The 26,103-nt window shown below is 43.9% G+C and overlaps 2 protein-coding genes across 2 annotated transcripts in view; one reads left to right on the top strand and one right to left on the bottom strand.

The window, feature by feature from the left end:
• Positions 1-26,103, bottom strand: part of camkk2 (calcium/calmodulin-dependent protein kinase kinase 2) — a 27,315-nt gene continuing 1,212 nt past the window's right edge. The window contains exons 2-16 of the mRNA XM_083657506.1: positions 25,842-26,103; positions 21,493-21,540; positions 19,866-19,919; positions 17,917-17,968; positions 17,584-17,717; positions 17,337-17,373; positions 17,071-17,092; positions 16,812-16,900; positions 14,424-14,623; positions 14,139-14,192; positions 13,947-14,020; positions 13,631-13,718; positions 3,481-3,612; positions 2,168-2,271; positions 1-642 (exon numbers count right to left, since the gene is read on the bottom strand). The exon at positions 25,842-26,103 is cut by the window's right edge and continues 56 nt beyond it. Of these exons, the coding sequence (XP_083513632.1) occupies positions 570-642; positions 2,168-2,271; positions 3,481-3,612; positions 13,631-13,718; positions 13,947-14,020; positions 14,139-14,192; positions 14,424-14,623; positions 16,812-16,900; positions 17,071-17,092; positions 17,337-17,373; positions 17,584-17,717; positions 17,917-17,968; positions 19,866-19,919; positions 21,493-21,540; positions 25,842-26,103 (1,423 nt within the window). The 3' untranslated portion in view covers positions 1-569. The remainder of the gene's footprint in view (positions 643-2,167; positions 2,272-3,480; positions 3,613-13,630; positions 13,719-13,946; positions 14,021-14,138; positions 14,193-14,423; positions 14,624-16,811; positions 16,901-17,070; positions 17,093-17,336; positions 17,374-17,583; positions 17,718-17,916; positions 17,969-19,865; positions 19,920-21,492; positions 21,541-25,841) is intronic.
• On the top strand, positions 7,543-10,416 carry LOC310795459 (E3 ubiquitin/ISG15 ligase TRIM25-like; the record flags this gene model as incomplete). The annotated part of the gene is made up of 1 exon (XM_083657507.1): positions 7,543-10,416. The coding sequence occupies one exon, from the start codon at positions 7,543-7,545 to the stop codon at positions 9,205-9,207; it is 1,665 nt and encodes a 554-aa protein (XP_083513633.1). The 3' UTR covers positions 9,208-10,416.

The following is a 26,103-nucleotide window of genomic DNA, read 5'->3' as shown; positions in this document are numbered from 1 at the left end:
TCACGTATGTAACCGCAGCTATGGACATGGACTGTATGCAACCATCCCTCACCATAAAACCACCGCCATCTCCTGCTCTCGTCAGGGTCCATCACAGCCCTGCTGTAAACGTGACGGCATCGTCAAGTAAAGAAGAGGAGAGAAAAACACAGGTGGCTAAAGAGCTACAGTCAAACACCAAACTGTACAGTTGAAGCCTGAGACAGAGCATGCTGGGACTATAAAGGCATGCAGGAGGATAGAGGAGGAGAGAGTGGGCGCTGTGGTTAAGGGGGGCGAGGACAGAATCTTTCTTCCCCCCTTGGAAGGTGCCCGTGGTTCCAGTCTCTGAACGTGCTGAAACCCTCGAGCCAAGTCTTCAAATAACGTTCAAGTATGCGACGTGATAAAAGAGTACCTTTCGATCCATAACGTCCATGTTTTTCATGTCAGCCAGTGTTCTCCACCTCCCGGGGAAACGGTGTATAAAACAGTGAGTAAAGGGGGTTGTGGGGCTGTGTTGCTGCAGGCAGGCAGGCAGGCAGGCGGGTGGGCAGACCCATAGCAGCGTGCATCACAAAGCCTCTGCATCAGGAAAGAACCTCGTCCTCACCCACGTAGGGCAGCTCCATACTCCTCACGCCGTCCCCGCTCTCCTGTTTCCTAGGTAACAAACGAGAGAAACGGGACCCCTTATAGTTCTGCGAAGGGCCTGCTGTCTATTCTATAGAGAGGCAAAGTGACCGCCCCTACTTCCTGCTTCAGCACTGTACCAGAGATTTTCATCCGCCATTTATTTTCCCATGCACATTTTGTAAAATAAAAACAGTTTTACTGGTTCAAACCAAACGGTACAGATATATTTAGAAACAGGAGAGATCGCATAACATTTCACTGGGACCAAAATGTAAACAAAATGCGGGTTTAAAGAAAATATTTTTTCAATGTTTGTTTTTTTAGTTTTGGAGTGAAATGTTCTATGGTCTCTCCCGATTATAGCGTTAGCTGAACCGTTTGGTTCAACGAAGTACAACTATTTTTATAAGGATTTTACGAAATGTGTATGGGAAAATAAACGGCGGATGAAAATCTGTGGTACAGTGCTGAAGCAGGAAGTAGGCGGTCACTTTGCCTCTCTATATCAGTGTAAAGAGAAAAGCTACGGTAAAGCTCAGCTTAGCCAGCAAACTGATGAGAACCATTTGAATAGTTACATAATGCAAGGCAGGGGGCGCAAGTGAGGGAACCTGGCAATTACTTGTTTGGTCAAAAACAGACGGCAAGACAACAAAAATGAAATAACTGGCATGTCCTTGGGATATGTGGGGGGGGGGGGGGAATATACTGTACATGCAGAGGAATCAGTAGCAAATCAACAGCGAAACGGATGCTCTGGGCTAATGATGTAATTCAGTGTTTCTCCACAGGTCACATTTAATAACCTTGCTTATATACAATAAGTAGCTGAGTAGCAAAGTAGTGAAGCAAACGTGGCTTTGACTACTTTAATACCCTCAATCTTTATTGAAATGTGATTTCTGATCGTCGCTCAACACGTTTATGTCCGCACTACACAACACAGTACATCGTTGGCCAAGAGCATTGCCCAAAATGGTACTCAACATAAAAAACAAAATCCCCGCTTCACAGACACTAGCCTCCGGAGCAAAGCATGTTCCCAAAAATGGCTTGTCCAAGCGCCCCTGAACTAGCTATTGGCTAGTTTAAACTAGCATTGGCTAGTCTAAACTAGCATTGGCTAGTCTAAACTAGCATTGGCTAGTCTAAACTAGCATTGGCTAGTTTACCAGACTTGACACACACAGGACGACTTGACCTCCAAAGCCATAGTGGGAACGACAGCTTGTCATGTCATGCCGATGTTGATTCTGTACCGCTTCAGCAGTACCGATGTCGGGCATGGCAAAGCGTTGGCACAGTCCTAAAAGGTCTTTACCTTCTTTGGTTACGACTATGAATGTAGCAGTATCTCACTTTGCCCGCTCGGCTTTTGCTGGTGAGCAGGAGAAGGAGGAGAGAAATAGTAAGAGTCTACTTGAACAAACTACTTGACAAACGTTAGCTGGGAGCTTCAAGTGTGAGGATGTGGTGGTGATAGTATACTACTACTAAAATTGAACTATATACAACCTCTGCTAGTGATACAGCTAAGAGTCTGTAGTCTTACGTGAGCATTTGCCCCGGAGCCGACAGGCTGCTGCGCTCCTCTCTGCGGCCCCAGTCGAAGGGGTTCCCGAAGGAGCGCTTCCTCAGCATGGTCCTCACCAGGATCTGCAGATGAACAGCGAGGAGTAGTACACACATCCAGAAATGGTGCTAAACGACTTGAAGATTAAAAAAAATACAACCGTCCAGCCAAAACAGAAGGGGAATATGAATACATATAGGAGAGGATGAAATTATTTACCATCTAAACTAAACTATGTTCCTACAAACTGACTCTGGAGTTGGGTCACAAAAATACTTTTCATTTCACAGTCTGTATTTTATAATGCTCTGGTCCTTTCAGCCATATTGTATCTATAATAGGCACCACAGAGGGAAGATCCGCGCTTCAGCTGACAAGACTTGCCAGCTCAGTGGCTCTGCAGAAGAGGGACTGATTGAACACCTTCTGGAGCACATGGTCACATTCTTTAAGCAATTGAATGGGTGCAAACAAACAGACTTAACGTTTCGTCACCGTCTTCCTCAGAGTCAAACCTATAATAGGCGTGTACGTGAAAGTGGAGTTCATATAATGGACCTACGTGTCATGTTAAAAAATATGGCCTATGTGTTAGTTCAAAGTAATCCTTGAATGCGGTTAAAATTAGACAAATGAAATAGATGTAGATCAGCACTTGAAATTGCTTTTACAGGTTAGTACTCAGAGCTGTTTCTCAATCCAAAATGGCTTCACATCAATTATTTCTCCAATAGGTTTACATTCAACTGATTCTTTTCGTGTCCATGATTCTCCCAATGTTTGAATTTTCTGAAAATTCTACCTCCTGTTCTTATTGAAACAAACTGTAACCATCCTTGATATTTTTTGCTTCATCCCAACAGACGCAAATAGAAATGAGACTTTTGACTGTTGCTGCTCATATACATGTTGATGAATGTGAATGGATTTTGTGACAAACAAAGAGGCCATTTACATGGTACCTGGCGCTAACATGCGTTTTCTGTGATCAGATTGCAATCAGATTGTGTTTTATCACTTGAAATGCCAGGTGTACGCATTGAAGAAGGATTGCAATCTGATCGGCCAAACCACCTCCGGAGGTGGTCAGGGATGCATTTTGCATTTTGCAAGTGTAAATGCAATGCGTCCTCTCAATCTGGATACAGCAACTTTATGCGGATTGAGAGGACAACCATTTCTGCCATCAGATTGCAATCAGATTGCAATCTGATGGCAGAAAACGCATGTTAATGCCAGGTGTAAATGGCTTAGTGAAGGGATTTTGTGACAAACAGATGTGATCCGCTCACCACGGTGGCCAGGCTGGGGATGTGTTTGACAGAGTTTTCCACCTCCTCCTCGGTCACCTCGATCAGCATGCAGCAGTTGTCGTCCTCCGGAGGGAGGGGCTCGGCGCCGTGTCTCGTCACCCACGGGTGCACCTGGACACACGAGGAGCATCAGGTGAACAAAGGAGCTCCTTCTGTCCGTGGTTTGTCTTTCTCACATACAGGACGTCCTCAAGAGACAAACACACCTGTCTTAAGAGGGCCACCGTTACCAATGTGTCAGGAGGACTGATGTGAGTGAAAAGGACTTTAATCAGATCAGCTGACATGAGTACTGATGCAAGTGCTACTTAACTTAAAGCTTTTCATGCTGCCCTGTATCGGCCTATTATAAAACAATTTCATGGCAAAGTGCACCAATTGTGTTTATCTGACCAGTGAATAAGAATCTTTAATGAAATAAAAATTATATAATGAAAAATAATAATAAATTAGACAATAGGCGACATAATATAATACAATGCAGTGTTTCCCATACATAAAGGAATTTGTGGCGGGCCGCCACAATAATATTTTGACCGCCACAATAAGATGTTGACCAAAAAAAAAAGAAAAAAAAAAAGAATTACAGTGCACCTGAACGCAACATGCAAGATATCCGCTGAATAAGTGTCCAATAAATGTTCATGTCATTCTGGCCAATACTTCTGTTATAGCATTTCAGTCTGGAATATGGAATATCTTTCAATAATCTATGATTTAGCTGCTAAATTGTCAAATACCGCCATCTGCTCGCTACCCAGGCACTTATGTATGTACTTAACCTAACTAACTTAACCTAACTACGGTAACTATCCGGTGTGCACAACACTGTCAGCCTAAACTCCGGCTGACACCCCAAAAACCTACAATCCGCTACAGAAAAATGTATATTGTTTGTTTACTAACTGGCCCCTGGCCTTCTATCATTTCACAAAAGTGGCAAAGCAAGTTGAGTATCCCTGACCTATAGGGAGAAATTTAGTTTGTCATTGTAAACCCACAGCACAGTAATGATGACATGTTCTTCATAGATCTAGCCTTTTAATTTTGCTCTTAAGCTTTCTCAAAGTACACCAAATTCATGCATTTTACTTTAAAATGTTTAAAAAAATCTCCGGGGGGGGGAATGCCTCCGCACCCCCCTAGGGGGTCTGCGGTCCCCCACCACAAATTCTCAAAATCCTGTGGGAAACACTGATATATATATATATTTATAAAACGGCTCTCTCAAATCAAGCAATCTGATTGGTTCACAGCCATTGTATAAATCCAATAACCCACTCCAATAACCCATGGCCATGGGTTATTGGTTGCCATGGCAACTCTCTTACTAAAAGCCTTTGGTTACCTAAAAAAAAAAAAAATGGCGGAGACAGCTGTCAGATCCTTGTGAATCGATCTTCGCTTATAACTTTACTAATACTTCGCAGAAAATTATGTTTTGTACAAGAATAGATGCGGGCTAATGTCTTCTTTGCAAAAAAAAGGCTGTTAACCCCGCATTTAACCCCGTAACGTTAGTTGGTGTCGGGCTTTGCAGAAAGCACTCAGCTTCTCAGCAAGCGCTGAGAATGCAGCGCTGCGCTCGAGCTGCCTGTCGGGCTTTCCAGAAAGTTCTCAGCTTCTCAGCAAGCGCCAGGATTGGCCAATGTCAACTTCTGTCTCCAGAACGATCCAATCAAATCACCCGCACGTCTATCTTCTTGCTAGAGGGTCCCGCCTTACAGTAGTGTTTCAACTGACTCTATCAGAATACCATGCCAGTCGGACTTATAGTATTATTATTATATTTATATTATCATACTTGGAAACCGTTTTATAAAAGCAATATAGCACTCGAGCAGCGTGTGTTGTGGCATATATCCCGCTGATCAGTTGTTATCCCACGAGGCCGCAGGCCTCGTGGGATAACAACTGATCAGCGGGATATATCTGGCACAACACACTGGCTCTCATGCTATATTGCTTAAATATATATATATATATATATATATATATATATATATATATATATTTATATATATATATTTATATATATATAGTTCTTCCCCTCCCTGATTTTTCTCTCAGTTTCTCCCTAAATGTACCCCCTCTGCCAATCTGGGGAGAGTTGTAGACTAGCACATGCTTCATCTGATACATGTGCAGTTGTCAGCTGCTTCTTTCCACTTGACAGCGAGGAATTTCACTGGCAGACCATAGCATGTGGGAGGATCACAATATTCCCCCCACTTTACCTCAACACTTTACCTCAACACTTTACCTCAACACTTTACCTCAACACTTTACCTCAACACTTTACCCCAACACTTTACCCCAACACTTTACCCCAACACTTTACCCCAACACTTTACCTCAACACTTTACTGCAACACTTTACCTCAACACTTTACCTCAACACTTTACCGCAACACTTTACCGCAACACTTTACCTCAACACTTTACCGCAACACTACCCAGATGTCCTGACGTTTTATCATTGAATATGAATTGTTAGGGTTAGGGTTGGGAAGACATACTTCCTGTAAATGGGAGAGTTACAGAGGGAAAAGGCAATATTTGGAGATCCAAGGGTACTACTACAGGACACTAATGACATCTAGCGTGTGTGTGTGTGTGTGTGTGTGTGTGTGTGTGTGCGTGCGAGATCAAATATCAGCCTGGCTCCTCATGGGCAGGTCCCACGGGAGGTTGTGGTGAGTGGAGCCCATAACCTTCAGCAGAGTGAGGAGACAGCAGCCCGACAGCCAGAGGAACACGCATCATTGAAATGTAGGGACTGACTCTTTTTTTTCCATCCCCCTAATTATTCTTTGTCCTCATTTTGTGGAATTGTGTGTGTGTGTGTGTGTGTGTGTGCATGTGTGCGTGTGTGTGTGTGTGTGTGTGTGTGTGTGTGTGTGCGTGTGCATGTGTGTGTATGTGAAAGAGAGAGAGAGAGAGAGTGATGCTGAGAGTCAGTGTGTGTGTGAGAGTATGGGTGTGTGTGTCTAGTCTCTAATGAGTGTGTATTTGATCAGGGGGGAATATGCGAGTACTGGGTTCAGGTAATTGATGCTGGGTCGCTCCAAACTGGCAGACAGGCAGGTTGGCCCAGTGCCAGGAGGGGGTGGAAAGAAGGAGGGGTTAGAGGAGAACAGATACAGGCCTCGTGCCATCCAGACTGATACACTGAGAGATACACTGACAGAAGAATATGTTGTAAAGACAGTAACTTATGTACGGGTGATTTTTAGCTGGATGGCACAGCGGGCCAGCTCTACAAACCCGAATGCCAGTGAGTGAGTGAGTGAGTGATGAAGTTACACGATTGGTCGTTACGACGTGCCCCCCCGACCTGAGAGGACAGGACTCAGTTCGCGAGCCAGCCTCAACCAGTGCTGTCTGCCCCGTAGCCTGCAGCTAGCCGGCTGGCTGCTGGCTAACAAGCCATGACAAGAGTCACATAAATAAATGGGATTTAAAATGTGTCCGACCATGGTTTTGTACACTGGAGACAAAGCTACATTCAACAGCGTGTTCGGAGCGATGCTGCTAATGCTCTGTTGCTAGTGCTAGCTGTTAGCTACAAATTGGTAGTTGACAGGAGTCTCGACACCCAGCCACCCACCCACCAGAGATATCTGTTTTTTAATATCCTATTGAGATCACTGGCCCCAAGTTTAAGTATATTCCACTTTTGTGATAATCATGTTGTAAATGAGGGCTAAACACACACACTGCCTCTTTAAATACAGTACTGCGCCTCTTCCTGGAATCAAGTAAAGCCTGATACCCCGGTACAGCCTGCAGCCAGCAGCCAGTTCCATTCAGTTCTCTCCAGTTATTTCCTTGTCCCCTCCCCTTTCACAGATCTGCCACTTTATAGATGGGTGTAAAGAGCATGTTGTGAAGTCACGTGACAGAGCTGACAAGCCCATTCACTGCAGATCAGCAAATGAACATGAAGACAAGGAACAGAGGTTTGGTTTGGAGCAGAGCCCAGCTTGTTTCAGTTCAGAGGAAGTGAAACTATCTGACTCACTGTCACTGAGAAGTGAAATGGCGCAGCAAGGAATTCAGCTGGACGAGGCAAACTTCTGCTGTTCGATCTGTCTGGATCTACTGAAGGATCCGGTGACTGTTCCCTGTGGGCACAGCTACTGCATGAGCTGTATTAAAGACTGCTGGGATGCAGAGGATCAGAAGAAAATCCACAGCTGCCCCCAGTGCAGACAGACCTTCATACCGAGGCCTGTCCTGGGGAAAAACACCATGTTGGCAGAGTTGGTGGAGGACCTGAGGAAGACCGGACTCCAAGCTGCTCCTCCTGTTCGCTGCTATGCTGGACCTGGAGATGTGGGCTGTGATGTCTGCACTGGGAGAAAGCTGAAAGCCCTCAAGTCCTGTCTGGTGTGTCTGGCCTCTTACTGTGAGCAGCACCTCCAGCCTCACTATGAATCCTCTACCTTTAAGAAACACAGGCTGGTGGAAGCCACCGTGAAGCTTCAGGAGAACATCTGCTCTCGTCACGACGAGGTGATGAAGATGTTCTGCCGTACTGATCAGCAGTGTATCTGTTATCTCTGCGTGGAGGAACATAAAGGCCACGACACAGTCTCAGCTGCCACAGAAAGGGCCAAGAGGCAGAAAGAGCTCGGGGTGAATCGACAAAAAATCCAGAAGAGACTCCAGGGCAGAGAGAAAGACGTGAAGGTGCTTCAACAGGAGGTGAAGGCTATGAATCTCTCTGCTGATAAAGCAGTGATGGACAGTGAGAAGATCTTCATTGAGCTGGTCCGTCTCATTGAGAAGAGAAGCTCTGAGGTGAAGCAGCAGATCAGATCCCAGCAGAAAGAGGAAGTGAGTCGGGCTGAAGAACTTCAGGAGAAGCTGAAGCAGGAGATCTCTGACCTGAGGAGGACAGACGTTGAGCTGGAGCAGCTCTCACACACAGAGGATCACATCCACTTCCTCCACAGTTACCCCTCGCTGTCACGTCTCAGTCAATCTACAGACTCACCCAGGATCGATACCCGTCCTCTGTGTTACTTTGAGGATGTGACTGCAGCTGTGTCAGAGGTCAGAGAGAAACTACAGGACATTCTGACAGAGGAACGGCCTAAGATATCACTGACAGTGACTGAAGTGGATGTTTTACTGCCACAACCAGAGCCCAAGACCAGAGCTGACTTCTTACAATATTCACGTCAGATCACACTGGATCCAAACACAGCAAACACACGGCTGTTATTATCTGAGGGGAACAGAAAAGCAACATACATGAGTGTAGCACAGTCATATTCTAGTCACCCAGACAGATTCACTGACTACGGTCAGGTCCTGAGTAGAGAGGGTCTGACTGGACGTTGTTACTGGGAGGTGAAGTGGAGCGGGATGTTTGTTTCAATAGCAGTCTCATATAAAGATATTAGCAGAACAGGAGGGAGTGAAAGTGGATTTGGATACAATGACAAGTCTTGGTCATTACAGTGTGACAGCAGTAGTTGTCAGTTCAGACATAAGAGTATCAGAACTCCCATCTCAGTTCCTCTGTCCTCCAGAGTAGGAGTGTACCTGGATCACAGAGCAGGTATTCTGTCCTTCTACAACGTCTCTGAAACCATGACTCTCCTCCACAGAGTCCAGACCACATTCACTCAGCCTCTCTATGCTGGATTTCTCCTTTATGTTGGAGCTGCAGCTGAGTTGTGTGAGCTCAAGTAGACATGAGTGATTAAAGCAGCAATGAGTGAGATTCTTCTTTTTAAGTTTTTAGTCTCCATCTCTGTTGCTTAGTGCTCGTTGCTGTGGTGTTTCTACACTGCACTTAGCACCTGTCAATCAAACATGTGGGTGGGACTGTGACGTCTTTATCCTTGAATTTTCTGTTGATGACGTTTGAGTTTCTGTAGGTGGTGCTGTTTTCTTTGTCTTTCCTTTTCTGTGTATTACTGTATATCAGTCAGTGATAGAGCCAATCTGTGTATTACTGTATATCAGTCAGTGATAGAGCCAATCTGTGTATTACTGTATATCAGTCAGTGATAGAGCCAATCTGTGTATTACTGTATATCAGTCAGTGATAGAGCCAATCTTTTCTGTGTATTACTGTATATCAGTCAGTGATAGAGCCAATCCTTTCTGTGTATTACTGTATATCAGTCAGTGATAGAGCGAATCCTTTTCTGTGTATTACTGTATATCAGTCAGTGATAGAGCCAATCTTTTCTGTGTATTACTGTATATCAGTCAGTGATAGAGCCAATCCTTTCTGTGTATTACTGTATATCAGTCAGTGATAGAGCCAATCTTTTCTGTGTATTACTGTATATCAGTCAGTGATAGAGCCAATCCTTTCTGTGTATTACTGTATATCAGTCAGTGATAGAGCCAATCCTTTCTGTGTATTACTGTATATCAGTCAGTGATAGAGCCAATCCTTTTCTGTGTATTACTGTATATCAGTCAGTGATAGAGCCAATCCTTTCTGTGTATTACTGTATATCAGTCAGTGATAGAGCCAATCTTTTCTGTGTATTACTGTATATCAGTCAGTGATAGAGCCAATCGGAAATTGGTGTTTATTCATATGAAAACATAACTGTCATGTGGTCTATATGGTTCTTATATTTGTTCCATATTTCTATTGTTGCTGTAATATTTTCTGCTGTTTCTGTTCCACTGCATGGGCCTTAATGGAGAAGCACTATGTCTTCCCTTTATTATAGCTGAATAGTTGTTAATATGTTGATTTTGTTCCCGGCTCCTTGTATCTTTTTTTGAGAAAAGTGCACCACAAATGTAATCATTATTATAATCAATAGGGAGCATATTCATTCTTTTCTCCACAGTGATGATGGCATACTGGTTTAACACACTGATTGTGTGGATTTAAGTTAATACGTAGATGGAAGATTGAACGAGAGACCTTTACCAGCCTTTAGTGATTGGTTGTGTGAACAAAGTTAATGTTTGCAATAATTAATAAAAAAAAATCAAGAATGAATGAAATATTGCCTCTGTATTCATTTCAGGAAATCAACCAAAGCTACTAGAGAAAAGTAATATGACATTATTTATAACCGAGCCGATTTCGCCCCTAAAACACAACAAAGTGCAGTCTGTTTAGAGCAGTGTTTCTCAACTGGTGGGTCGGGACCCAAAAGTGGGTCACGGTGCCGTTCTGAGTGGGTCGCGGATGTGTGATGACGCTGGCGTCCGCGGCCAACATGACTGTGTTTCAGAGGCTGTAGCAGACTCACTTCTAAAGCCAAAGTGAAGATACTGGTACCATATGAAACTAGAAGACCTAAGGCATCAATTGGTACCAACATGCCATGCTACCTTGTTGCAAGGGGGGCTAAATGATGCTAAGAAATTAGGCTAAATTCTGAAAATTGGGTCGCGACTTGATGACTAAGGAAAAATGTGGGTCGTGAGGGTAGACCAGTTGAGAATCACTGGTTTAGAGCAAATGAAGCCGCAGTGAGAAGAAACACTGGCTGTTCAAAATCTCAAGCTTGAATGCCAATTCTGTGATTGATTGACCCGTCAGTGCACAGGGGAGGAGTTTAGAGAAGGGGAGGTTATATAAGAGGTGGGTGTGCTCTGTTCAAATCCTTTGTCTGAAACCTGCTATGGGACAATTAGTTTGTTTGTAAATCCTTTCTCTGAGACCAAGCAGCTCCACCAATCATGATGTATTGTTTTCAAGCTGTTTGATATAGAGACACTGCATGAAATAGGCCACGCCCATCACGGGGGAAAGCACTCCGTTCATTTCCACACACCAGCGTCATTTTCCTTGAATGAAACATAGCTAAAAGCTGTTGTGTGGTGGGGCTGCACAGACAACAAATGTAAAAAATCGCCTATTAAAGTTTTTTTGCACTCCCGAGCAAAACAAGGAAGCCATTGAGAATTGGCGAGAAGAGAAATGTGGATCTTGCTGTCAAGGAAGTAAGTTGGAGTCAGTGTTTCCCACAGGATTTAGAGTTGTTGTGGTGGGGGACCACAGACCCCCTAGGGGGAGTGCGGTGGCATGCACCCCCACGAGATTTATTTTTAACATTTTAAAGTAAAATGCATGAATTTGGTGTACTTTGAGAAAGCACTTAAGAGCAACATTAAAAGGCTAGATCTATGAAGAACATGTCATCCTTACTGTGCTGTGGGTTTACAATGACCAACTAAATTTCTCCCTATAGATATATTCTGAATACAGGTCACTCAGTAGAATACTGCTTGTTTAAATACAATGGCCCATCTATAGCCCCCTTATACGACTACGTCACACTGACATCACGCAGCGTCGATGCGCAAGACGGAGGCAGAAAGACAGACTCCGCGCAGCCCTGGCAAGTAGTTTTCCAGTGGCTGGAAAACTCTAGACGAGCTAGACATGTCTTCGTGTTGTGCAGTGCGATGCCAGAATGGGAAAGCTATTGTAGCAGAGTATTCGAGTCCGCCTATTCACACTTGGTTAATAAAATAATAAACGATAGAGCCAGGCTGTAACGTTATAACAAGCTTCACCTAATTCTCCCCACATATCCTGTTCTACGGCAACTCGAGGGAACATACACAGCTACCCAGGCACTTCTGTATGTACTTAACCTAACTTAACCTAACTAACTATCCGGTGTGCACAACATTGTCAGCCTAAATTCCGGCTGACACCCCAAAAACCTACAATCCACAACAGAAAAATGTATATTGTTTGTTTATTAACTAACTGGCCCCTCGCCTTCTATCATTTCACGAAAGTGGCAAAGCAAGTTGAGTATCCCTGACCTATAGGGAGAAATTTAGTTTGTCATTGTAAACCCACAGCACAGTAATGATGACATGTTCTTCATAGATCTAGCCTTTTAATTTTGCTCTTAAGGTTTCTCAAAGTACACCAAATTCATGCATTTTACTTTAAAATGTTTAAAAAAATCTCCGGGGGGGGGAATGCCTCCGCACCCCCCTAGGGGGTCTGCGGTCCCCCACCACAAATACTCAAAATCCTGTGGGAAACACTGCAATGGGTTATAGATTATCACTGAAGAGGCCAAAGAGCTTACTGATGGACTCACAAAAACAGCTTATTTGGAATAAAACACATAAAGAACAGTGCAGTTGGTGACGCCTAATAAAACACAGAATGGCATTAAAAAAAAGTTTACTTTCCAGATATTTTAACGCACTCCGTCAGCGCTCACGGCGTCCCAGGTGGGAATCAAACCCAGGACCTTCTAGCTGTGAGGCGACAGCGCTTACCACTGCACCACCATGCACCCCCCCAAAAAAAAGTTTAAACAGCTGCTATGCTTATGAACTAAGTAACTTCAGCATTTTCACATCAGGAAAAATACTCTCCCCCAACAATATATATAGTGCCACAGTGTGTGTGATTAAAGTCCTGACATCGGGACAGCTTCATGTGCAGACCTGAGTAGAAGTGCTTGTGCACTGGACTAATACAACAATAGACTAGAACTGCGCCGCGTCTTCAAGCGTCCACCATAGTAAAAGACGGTACAAGAAGCCGAAACCACTTCAAACAAACTATTTAAAACGGTTTAATTTGATAGAGATATGCCCGAAGAGTTGCTGTGTTGTTATAGTTTCACTAACAATAATACAAAAAAAATAGATAGAGTAGGGGTGACACCGTCAATGTGGAAGATGCATGTACCCTGGTGGAAACTGGATACAGCGTTCATATAAGGCAAGTACCTCGTGTCGATGTATCTTGCGCATTCTATGGCCGGCCGAGTTGAAATATATTGTCATGTCATGGTGTCTTTGGGTCATTTATAAACGAAATTAATTCTGTTCTTTTTCTATAGATTTGTTTGGTACTGCTATTTTACATTGAAGTCAACGCGAGTGGCTTGTGTTGTCCCCTAAAAAGGGGCGCGGCCTTAATGTTTTGCAAATTACCCGGATGTGCTGGTCTGGTCTATAACAGATACTATCTGTATCACGTCTACATGTTTTCATTCAGATTATATAGTTCTGTAATCTTTTGGCATTCACACAGATCTTTTTGTGAAACATTATATGAGGTGATCAACACTATTCTACACATTGCTAACCATACCACTAGTTCAACGCAGAAGAAAGAAAGCTTGCTGCTGGATTAAAATCACATGCTTACTCTAATCTGTGGGACCGATATCCTGGTTTCTGGATTCTTGTCCAGCATCTTCAGCAACAGATCTTTGAGATCCTCTGATATGTCAGCACTGTTGAGACAGGACAAATCATAATTAGCCACATTTAAAGTTCACTCAGGATTTTGGAAAATCCTCCAAATAAGCTGCTAGTAAACCATAGTAATTTAAATGATATGGTAATTTAATATGGTAATTTAAACCATGGTTTAATAACTGAACAGCATATACACAACAGCGACAGTTTACTGGTCAGTGATATCATTTCAACATAGGGTTGATTGGGAGAGTTGCACTGACTGTTCAGGCAGTTCCACCAGCTGCGTCTTGATCTTCTGATGGAGACTGAGGATGCGCTCATCCATAAATGGACACTGTGAATGAAAGAAGGGACTCGGTTTCGATGGAAGATCAGTCAAGATCATCGTTCGGGACAAAAGTCGCAAAACCGCTGTATTTATTATATCAATTTTTCCATAAAGACGCACTCACCACTCCAAAGACAAAGCAATATAGTGTCACTCCCATGGCCCAAACGTCCAAAGCCTACATGATAAATGAGTCAGGGAGGTAAACGCAGACATTCGTTATGCTGTGAAATTGTTCACCAGAGTTCCTACACGACATTTTGTAAATATATTGAAAATAGGGTTCCCATGGAGAATCATTTTGAAAACCACAGTACTGTATCAAAGGTTTCTCTATTTCAGAGGAGGACCTGCTTCCATTTCTCAACGTCACCCCCAGAGGGCGCTGGCTAACCATCTGTTCGGTCACCTTGCCGGAGAAGTTCTTCCTGGTCTCCGAGAGCGTTTCGGGGGCGAGGAAGGCGGGCGTCCCCACCGTGCTGGTCAGGAGGGCGTCGGCGCCCTCAAACTGGTTGCTGACCCCAAAGTCGGCTATCTTGATGTGTCCGTCTTCTCCCACCAGCAGGTTGGAGGGCTTGATGTCTCTGTGGATGATCTTCTGGTAATGCACTGTTGAAACAGCAAGAGGACGCATCATTAGAAAGGGAATGTGTCCCGTTCGTGGGATTCTACTTCCTGCATGAGATGATGGGAACAGAATTTTTGCTCTTCGCTTTTTGGAGGCGGTGAAGTGCAACACAGTCTGATCTAAATACCAGGATGATGGTGGATTGCACTGTTGGGCATGTTACTTTCAAAATGTAATATACTACATATTACTAGTTACTTTATTTGAAAGTAATAAGTTACTTTACCATATTACTGTCTGTGTAGAGTAACTTGTTACTTATTATACTACTGTACTATTGCATTACTTTTACCAAAACAACAGCAGCAGCAGAATGACATCGCCGCCCCGGAACCATCCTGAAAAATAATTTCAACCACCTTGAAGTCAGTGTAAACAATCCAACATTCTAAATTTTATTATTTTCCTTTGTTATTGTCATCTATAGTGGTTATTTGCATAAAAACACACAGTTTGATTGTATCTTTATTATGTGCTTTGATGAAAAACAATTAACTCAATTTGTAACTTGAGTTACTTGACAACGTAACTGGTATAATATTACTGAAATCCTATAAGTAATAAGTTATATTACTGAGTTACTGCCAAAAGTAATATATTACATGTAATACGTTACTTTTGTAATGAGTTACCCCCAACACTGGTGGATTGTGATTAAAGTGCATGGAAGATGTGGCTTGACATTCTCTGGCATCCCTTTTTTTAATCCAAAATAAAGAATGAATCAACCATAGGAACCTTTTGATTATTGTACCTCTTGAACCATGTCACCTAAGCTTTGGACAAATTCATGTCTATGTGGAGGATTCTCTAGCAAGGCACTTAAAGGAACACTCTGCCCATTTTCAACCTGTACAACCGTTTTGGGCATTCATTTGGTATGACAGTTATTGAGCGTTGATTTGAGTCAAGTTGTGGACCAGTGATGTCATTCATGCACAAATGACATCACTGGTCCACACAACTTAACTCAACAACTCTCAATAACTGTCGAACTAAATGAATGCTTGCGAAACGGTTTACAGTTTTCGGATATAGTACTGATTTTGTAATCATACAAAGCTGGTTGAAAATCAGTGGAGTTGGACAGACCAGTCAGCATGATATCACAATACTGCTGTGATCAATCAGAAATGATCGGCCTGAATGACCGAACGATGTGAAAAACAAAAACAAACACAGTGCGTACGGTCTTTCTCTATTTGTGAAGCACCTGCACCATGACTTCATGTAAGTGTGTGCATTTTGATACTCAGAAGGGAATAGAATGGATTTGAAAAACCCCAAGAGTCTTTCAAAGTCCCTGGTGAAAAGCTATAGTCTCCAAGACAACTGACTTTGTGAGAAACATCTTCTCCAGCGCTGTGAAGCTCTAAGAGATCATGTCAAATGAGCCTTGTGGACAGAATAGATGAGGTGGAAGAGGCAGGTAAGAACTCTATGACCAGTGTTTCCCCTACCATTCTACAGGTCTAATTGCATTTTTTCTTTCCCCTGCTCTCCCCAAAATTTCAATAAACCTTTATGGCATATTATTACAATACAACAATACTGGTGTTGACAGTAATAGAAGATGCCAAATCATTCAAAACAATAAGCATTTTGCTTTTAGGAGCATTGTGCCAGCGTGCGGCGCTGTTCCAAAACGTGTCAACGTGTGTCGTTGCCTGGGAAACGCACATCCCATAATACAACTGTTCGCATCGCATCCCATAATAGTATGATGATACTCGGGATGCCATTGCCAACATAGATGTGAACAGGTTAGCTAAAAGTTTAGCGTCGCCAGCGACGGCCCCCACCGTTGCAGTCGGGGTACGTTTCAAAATCCATCCAGGCCTGAAAGATTTTCTAGGGGAAACACTGATACTATGAGCAAAGCGTTCGCAAGTCGAGACACACAGCGTTCATACTGATAAGACAATTCTATCAGTACAACTTCAGACTTCCATTCCTGCCATGAGATGTGGGCGGGTCTACACCGGGCTACTATGTGAAAATTGAAATTAAAGACACACAAATGCATGTTTCCCTCATCTAGGTTGAATATTTATGAATATTCTGAATGCATATTCATTGGTAGTTAGAAGTTTCTACAATAGAGTCAAATTGACTGTAGCATACTGTACTGTACTAGAATATTGAGAGGAGACGTTGGATCAGACTCACAGAACTCGATTCCCCTGAGCAGATCCTGGAAGTAAAAGCGAGCCTGGTCTTCACTGAATGGTTTATCTGCTGGCACCTCCATCACAGCCCTGAAGACACATCACAGCATCACAGCGCGCGCGCGCACACACACACACACACACACACACACACACACACACACACGCACACGCACACACACACAAACACGGTTAGCACTTAGCGGTCATAGCTAATGAGGTTGAGCTCATTCTGGTGTCATTAGAAAGGCTTCACTCACCCTTGCTTGACCAGTTCAAACACTGTGAGAGAAACAGAGGTCAGAACTAAGATTAGGTCAGTTACAACTGAAAGACTTTCTGCTACCAACATTTAGAGCAAATGAAGCAGAAACAGACAGCTTTAAATTACCTTTCATGCATTATTTTATGTGTGTGTGTGTGTGTGTGTGTGTGTGTGTGTGTGTGTGTGTGTGTGTGTGTGTGTGTGTGTGTGTGTGTGTGTGTGTGTGTGTGTAGTCAAGTTGAATATCTGGCCACAACTTACCCATGTACAGATGGTCCTCACTGGGGTCATCCAAAACCTGGCACCAAAAAAAGAGAGAAAGGGGGTAGAGTGAAAAAGACACACACACACACACACACACACACACACACACACACACATACACACACGATACAGAGTATAAAGCTGCAAGCTGTAAAGCACATTGATTGGCAGCATTTTATGTTCGAAATGTACTAAACACTTTCAGTTAGCCTTAGTTGAACGGTTACGTTTGAACTGTACTCACCTCCACTAGTTTCACTACGTTAGGATGGTCCAGCTTTTTCAGGATGGCAATCTCCTGGTAGACCCGCTCCAGGGGTCCTTTGGGTTGAGGGGGACCCTCGGGCGCCGCTTTGGCCCCGCGGGGAGGAGGTCTCCCTGATGGGAGGAGAGACGACGTATGGGGGGTGGGTGACGGGTGAAGAGAGAGAGGAGAGGACGTATGGGTGACGGGTGAAGAGAGAGGAGAGAGGAGAGAGGAGGACCGAAACAAAAATATGGGGGGTTTAGTTTTGGAAGTGTCCATGTGCCAGAGACTGTGCTCTCTGCAACCATCTGCCCCTGGCTCTACACTTACGTGGGAAACCTGCCTGCCTCATCAGCTTCTTCTTGGACAACACCTTCATCGCCTACAGGGGAGGCAAAGCCAAACAGTGTGGGATTGGGAGAGAGAGAGGATTAGAGAGAGAGAGAGAGAGAGAATGAGAGAGAGAGAAACAGAGAGAGAGAGAGAGAGAGAGGTGGGCAGGAGATGCGGTGAGGAGAGAAAGGTAGATGTTAAAGCATGGTGAGATACAGTAAAGTGAGGTGCTGAAGATCTAGCAGTACACCCACACGCAGACACCAATCCTTCTGTTATCTCCACTCTAACCCTGTGTTCAGACAGTTTTATCCCTTTTACATGCTCTTAATTAAACAAACGTCTTCAATATGTGTCTGTTGGAGTCACGTTTAATTAAGAGTATCCTCAATAGACACATCTGGAGAAGTGGGGAAAAACAGGAAATACCAAGAAGGTAACAAGGTACAGTCGTAGATTCCAATCAAATCTAAAAAGAAATTGTTTTGATTGCTGGAGAATCAAATATAAAGATCGATCTTATGAGCTTGTCGTGATGCTCGCTATGTGGCTTTACACATCGACTGAAATCATAAGAATACTCGCACGTTAATGGTTCCCTGCCAGTAGAACTCTCTGTAGATGTGGCGCAGATGTTGAGTTAACCAAGCGGAAATCTCCCTGACCAGTAATTGAGCAATCAGATGGCAATCAGCAGAGGCAGCGCTGAACAGAGCAGCACCATGTGTGGGGAGATGCTGAACAGAGCAGCATCATGTGTGGTGAGATGCTGAACAGAGCAGCACCATGTGTGGTGAGATGCTGAACAGAGCAGCACCATGTGTGGTGAGATGCTGAACAGAGCAGCACCATGTGTGATGAGATGCTGAACAGAGCAGCACCATGTGTGATGAGATGCTGAACAGAGAGCACCATGTGTGGGGAGATGCAGAACAGAGCAGCACCATATGTGGTGAGATGCTGAACAGAGCAGCACCATGTGTGGTGAGATGCAGTGAGAGCAGGTGAAGCTGTTAGTCAAGTGGAAAACCTGACAGCTTGTTCCATGGAGATCTTCCACGCTTCTGCCACTTCTGGGAAACAATCCGTTGAAAAAGCCTAAAGGGTCTCATTTATTCGAAGAACGTAATAATATATTTATTCACCGGCAGCAGCTCATCACTGAGCAAGAGCTTTGAGCTTTGCAAGGATGATTAAAACCATCCTAATATCGCAGTTTTGTCAATATCTACTCCCACTGCAGAACCTCATTGAGAATTGAGCGGATGTGTTATTATTACAGAACATTAATGAGGAAGGCGCAATTAACTGCACATATTTTCATATGTGGAGGTTTCACAAAGTCACAGCCCATAAGTTCATGTGATGCTTCTGATTGTCCCCCACCAAGGGGCGGCTGTAGCTCAGGAGGTAGAGCGGGTCGTCCACTAATCGCTTTGGATAAAAGAGGTCGGTGGTTCGATTCCCGCCTCCTCCAGTCTGCACGTCGAAGTGTCCTTGGGCAAAATACTGAACCCCAAAATAGCTCCTGATGGTGTGCCAGCACCCTGCGTGGTAGCCTGCCGCCATCGGTGTGTGAATGGGTTAATGTACCTACTGACTGTAAAGCGCTTTGGATAAAAGCAGGCCATTTACCATTTACTATTTACCCTTTACCAAGGGGGGGAACTATGGAGCGGGCTCCATGCGTCCGTCAGTCGCACTGTAACGTTGACTCTGTGCCACTAGGGGGTGGCTGGCATTGACAATGAATGGGACTGACCCAAGGGGGGATCGATCTACATCACTGGTGAGGGACAATATAAATTGATTCAGTATTCAGACTGGGTTCATTTGGTGGGAAGAAACCGTGTGTGTGTGTGTGTGTATGTGTGTGTGTGTGTGTGTGTGTGCGTGCGTGCGTGCGTGCGTGCGTGTGTGCGTGCGTGCGTGCGTGTAGGACTCACATAGTATGTGTTGTCATCTTCATTGTAAGCCAGCTTCACCACACCGTAGGAGCCCTTGTCACAGAAGAAGTAAAACACGAGTATGAGGACAATAGTGTGAGATTCAGCAGCTGTCATTTCCACACACACACGCACACACACACACACACACACAAAACACTACAACAGAGTAAAGCGAACAGAAGACGACACACAAGGGAACAAACACAAACGCACACGAGCTCTAGTCGGAAGCAGAGTGGGCTGACAAAGTGCGCTGAAAGAGGAGCAGCTGCTTCAAAGCCACAACAGAGACATTCAAATCATCTCTTCCTTTCCGTTTCATTTTTGGATTTCCGGCGGCTAATTAGGGAAACCGAATCTAGTTTATGTGATCAAGCTCCCCTCCTGCCCACACAGGAAATTCAGAATAGAAACTGGGGCCCAATTAGTAGCTTTTCACACACACACACACACAGGCACACGCACACACACGCACACACACACACACAGGCACACGCACGCGCGCACACACACACACACACACACACACAGACACACACAGGCACACGCACGCGCGCACACACACACACACACACAGGCTGAGAGAGAGAGAGAGAGAGAGAGAGAGAGGTAGGATCAGTCCCCGCTGGGAGAGCAGATTGAGGATACAGCAGAGCTCAGCCTGCACAGTCCCTGAGATGAGCTGATAACAGGAGCCTCTCCAACTATCCTGAAAGGCTGACGTTGCCGCCACTAAACACAAAAACACACACATATACTATATATATATATATGTATATGTATATATATACTGATCCTTTCCAAAGAATTTGAATATCATGGAAATACCATGGATGACCGTGGGCTTCAGCGGATTGTCAAGCAAAGACGATTCAAAAGATTTGGCGGAGATTCAGAGGGAGTGGACTGAGGCTGGAGTCAGTCATAACTGAGAAGTAACTGCTGATTTTCTTCACACTATTCTAATTTCTTGAAATACTGTTTTGGGGGATTTTCTGGAGCTGTAGGCCAAAATGATGAAAAATGAAACAAATAAAGGCTAGACATATTTCACTTTGTGTGTCGTGAATCTATCATCTATGAAAGTTTCACTTTTTGAAAGGAATTATGGGAAAAAACTAACTTTTCCATGATATTCTAATGTTTTGGAAAGGATCTGTATATATATATGAATAGAAATCCACACGCCCACACTCAAGATCCACTCAGCCTCGCACAACCCTTAGAGAGCACTATTTATACTCTATCCTACAAGTCTCCCATGGCCTGGTCGTGTACAGAGAGTTTGTGAAATGAGGACAGGCCAGGCAGGGGAGATGTCAGAGGACTGTTAGCACACGACGTCCTTGATGACCTGCGCTACTTAAGACAAGCAGCAGGTGAGAGCAGGCAGAGGAGAGGAGAGGAGAGGAGAGGAGGAGAGGAGAGGAGAAGAGAGGAGAGGAGAGGAGAGGAGAGGAGAGCAGGCAGAGGAGAGGAGAGGAGAGGAGAGGAGAGGAGAGGAGAGGAGAGGAGAGGAGAGGAGAGGAGAGGAGAGGAGAGGAGAGGAGAGGAGAGGGACATGGAGGAGCCGGGGGGAGGAGGATGAAAAGGGAGTGATAATCAGTGAGAGGTCTGATGGTACCTTTCCGATCTCGTCCTTCAGCTTGTACTGGTTGAGCTGCACACAGTCCTTGGAGAAAGAGAGCGGGAGACAAGAGTGGAGGATGAGGATTTTTTTAGCCTCAGATGAACGATGCAGTAATCACATCAGCTATTTTAGCATTCAGATACCCTACTGGAGATACCCAGTGTGTGTTTCTTACCCTACTGGAGATACCCAGTGTGTGTTTCTTACCCTACTGGAGATACCCAGTGTGTGTTTCTTACCCTACTGGAGATACCCAGTGTGTGTTTCTTACCCTACTGGAGATACCCAGTGTGTGTTTCTTACCCTACTGGAGATACCCAGTGTGTGTTTCTTACCCTACTGGAGATACCCAGTGTGTGTTTCTTACCCTACTGGAGATACCCAGTGTGTGTTTCTTACCCTACTGGAGATACCCAGTGTGTGTTTCTTACCCTACTGGAGATACCCAGTGTGGGTTTCCTACCCTACTGGAGATACCCAGTGTGGGTTTCCTACCCTACTGGAGATACCCAGTGTGTGTTTCTTACCCTACTGGAGATACCCAGTGTGTGTTTCTTACCCTACTGGAGATACCCAGTGTCTGTTTCTTAGCCTACTGGAGATACCCAGTGTGTGTTTCTTAGAGAGCTTCTTGTCTTTTCAGAAGCATCACATGATATCTCATTAATTACTAGCCAGTTGATCACGTGACCAGCCTGATCACATGATCATCCTGATACCGTGAGCTCACATTCTGTGTTCGTTCTGTGGATCAGTCTGGCCTCCAGCGATTTTTCAGAAATGACAAAGTCCACGGGCCAATCAGGGAGCTGCCTCGTAGTTGACAACGTAATCGGCCAATCAGGGATGCCGCTGGCAAAACAGTAATGGTGGCTCCTGAAGCAACGAGTTAACGAGTACTAATCTCACTCTTGTTAGACTAGACACCATCTCTGGGATTAAAGACGTAGGATGTGTCGCTGCATTAGAGTGAATTTTATTGTTTTTTGATTGTTTTAAAATGCTGCAGACAGTCCAGACTATAGGGTTGTCAAAAGTATCGATAAGTATCAATACTGAAAATTTGAAACGGGTCCATCTATCGGTCTTCCTTTATTTTTATGCCTCTTAATGTGTGATCATCCTCCCAGCCCCCGTGGTATCGAAAATGGTATCGAGTATCGATATTTTCTTGGGTGTCGATATCGTATAGAAGTGACAAATTCTAGTACTGTGACAAGCCTAGTCCAGAGTAAATGTCAATTCTTTGGACATGGGAAAAGCAGAGCAGAGTCAGAAATAAAGGGGTTGGTGATACAGACACTGGAAAAAACAACTAAAACCCAGCCTACATACACGGGGTTAAGAGTCAACTAGGGATGTACTGATTGATCGACCCCTCTTCGAAATCGCCTGATTTTAATTGTAATTAACGATTTGATTGTTCGCCTCTACAAAAGAGCTAAAATGATATTAGGTTTTCAAGCTACAAGTTTCACTACAAACGTGCCATGAGTGTCAGAAAAAGAGAATAAAACCAAAATAATCGAGGGGTTATGGGATAAAAGATGATCTACTGAAAAGCTAAACTTACCTGGTAAATATTTCTGCAATTAACTTGTAAATAGTTCACCAGTGTGTGTGTAGACAGAGCCCACATCAAATATAACCTTCCAAACCGTAAATGGACAGCCTAGTGAAAGGAAGCGTCACCTCTGTCGGTTTCACGAGTGACATTTGGAGTTCCAGTATGTGTCCGACGTCCATGCTGGCTCAGTGGACCGCTTCACGATTCAAACCTGGCAAGCTGACACTTGGCAAGCGGGACTTCTCAGCATGGTGGGGATTTAGATTTGGGGAAAGTATCATGAAGTGACAAGTGTTTAATGATACGTTTCAGCATTGCCTCCTCATGCATTTCAGAATAAAGCTAAGTGAAATGCTTGCTAAAGCAATTTTTTGAAATGTTCTCTTGCTTGTTTGCTTATGTTGCTGGTTGGACTGCAGTGTGTGAGATATTTCATTGTGCCCAAGTTGAGTATTTGCATATTTTACACGACTTAGTGTCACTCAACTGACACCCACAGAGAAAAAACAAAGTCTCCGCCAGGAAATAATCTCTCAAAACTTTGCATCTTGGGTCCTCTTTTTGGGGGGTGTCTTTGTTAGCTGCATGGGACAGCAGTTAATTTCAAGTGAGGTTTGAAAATGTAAAGCTTGTATTTTTCGAAGCAACAAAAACATTTGTTCATGTAAAAAAAGAAAACACAGTATGCTGCTTTGCAAAAGGTTTGGGGGATGATATATAAGTAAATGGGCTATAGAGAGGCAAAGTGACCGCCTACTTCCTACTTCAGCACTGTACCAGAGATTTTCATCCGTCATTTATTTTCCCATAGACATTCTGTAAAATGCTTATGAAAATAGTCTTACTTGGTCAAATCAAACGGTTCAGCTATATTTAGAATCGGGAGAGACCATAGAACATTTCACTTTAAACCTGCATTTATTTTACGTTTTGGTCCTAGTGAAATGTTACGCGATCTCTCCTGTTTTTAAATATATCTGTACCGTTTGGTTTGAACAAGTAAAACTATTTTTATACGCATTTCACGAAATGTCTATGGGAAAATAAATGGCGGATGAAAATCTCTGGTACAGTGCTGAAGCAGGAAGTGACGTTCCACTTTGGCTCTCTATAACTCTAAATGACATTGGTATTCTCTTTTCAAGTCAGTGGGTACGTGGAGTCTCTGGAAACCATGCTGCTGCATAGATCAGTATCAGCTCATTTGGTTTATGTGAAAGCAAAAAATCAATATTGGTCTCCAAAATCGCTCCAGATTGAGCACCACTCAACTAACTGAAGCTCTGAGACAGTTTCTAGTGACAGGGCGTCTATGGGTCAGGGTGTCTGCATCTATGTACAACTACGCAAAAGCGAGAGCAGCTATTGTCTACATCTACTGAGACTGTTAAGACCTTACCTTCACCTCCAGAAACATCAATCTTTACCAGTGCTGCTGCTTTTAAGACTGGGGAGAAATGCACATGTACTTCTGCTTACTTTCATTCGAGTGTGATATTAATATTTTGATATTTATTAGGTGATCGGGAAGAGCGTCTGTGTATTTATTTGTGCATTTGTTTGTTTGTTTGTTCGTGGTCATATTTACATCATGACATCACAGAAGAACATATACTGATGATCAATCTACTTACGCCCTTACTGTTGTTGTTGTTGTTGTTGTTGTTGTTGTTAATTAATACATTTGCAGTGATGTTAATTTGAAAACTGTGATGATGAACGACATGTCTGCTTTTGAAATATCACCTCAAATTAACATCTGGTCTGCTACTGAATTATCACTCAAATAAATACAATTAGATTAAAGTAAAATGGAATTAGTACTACCGATATTACAAATGACTACTATTTGCATGTGGCCCCCCAAGGTTTCTTTTAAGTTTTTCCTACTAAGGTTTTTTCTTGGGAGTTTTTCCTTGGGAGTTTTTCCTTGCTTGCATTTAGGGTCTAAGCCTGGGGTCCCAGGTAGTTTAGGCTGTAGAATAGCTAGATTGCCTCTATTGCTAAAATCTGCTCTTGCCTACTTTGCGTTTACACCATACACCACCTGCCACAGATATTTTGAATTTATAGATAAAAAAAAAAGAATATGCTGTGAGAATATGCATACCTCCATGCATGCTGTTCAACATGCATACACAGACTTTTATGAGTCAGCTGTGCAATCTAGGCCATTTACACCTGGCTTTAACATGCGTTTTCTGCCATCAGATTGCAATCAGATTGTGTTTTATCACTTGAAAGTACCGGAGTAAACGCCCCCAAAACGCATTGAAGAAGGATTGCAATCTGATCGGCCAAACCACCTCCGGAGGTGGTCAGGGATGCATTGTGTACACATTGAACACAAGTGTAAATGCAATGTGTCCTCTCAATCTGGATACAGCAACGGATTGAGAGGACACCCATTTCTGCCATCAGATTGCAATCTGATTGCAATCTGACGGCAGAAAACGCATGTTAAAGCCAGGTGTAAATGGAATCAGGTTAATGTGGTAAAGTACAATCTGATTGCAATCTGATGGCAGAAAACGCATGTTAACGCCAGGTGTAAATGGCCTCAATCAAAGTGGTAAAAAGAAAGACATATTTAGAGCCTTAATGTAAGCCTCAATCTTAAATATCTAATTAAAGAATTGTTTAATGTTGCTAGGCAACAACAATCTTAAGACGGGGTTTGGAAAATAATGCAATATAATTCAGCTCCATAAAGTAAAATCAGCTAATAAAAAAACAAACATTCCAGAGGACCTAAACGTCTTGGCTCTGAGCTCACCTGGAGGTCAGTGATGGAGACGCGGTGGGACTCCACGGTGGGCCTGCGGGGGAGGCGGGGGGAGGAATGGGGTGAGGTGATGGGGGAGTAGGGCAGCGAGGGGTAGATGTAGCGCCCGTTGAGTCCCGGCGAGCTGCAGGGCGACGCGGCCGTCTGCGAGCGCTCCTGGAGGGACAGCTTCCTGTCCGACAGGTTCAGGCGTCCCCTCTCCTCCTGGCCGTCGGGTAGGAGGGCCTCGGGTCGGTCCACGGTGTGAGACAAC

Source organism: Poromitra crassiceps, assembly GCF_964638095.1.
Source record: "Poromitra crassiceps genome assembly, chromosome: 21".
Lineage (NCBI taxonomy): Eukaryota > Metazoa > Chordata > Actinopteri > Beryciformes > Melamphaidae > Poromitra > Poromitra crassiceps.
This window is presented reverse-complemented; position numbering and strand designations above follow the sequence as displayed.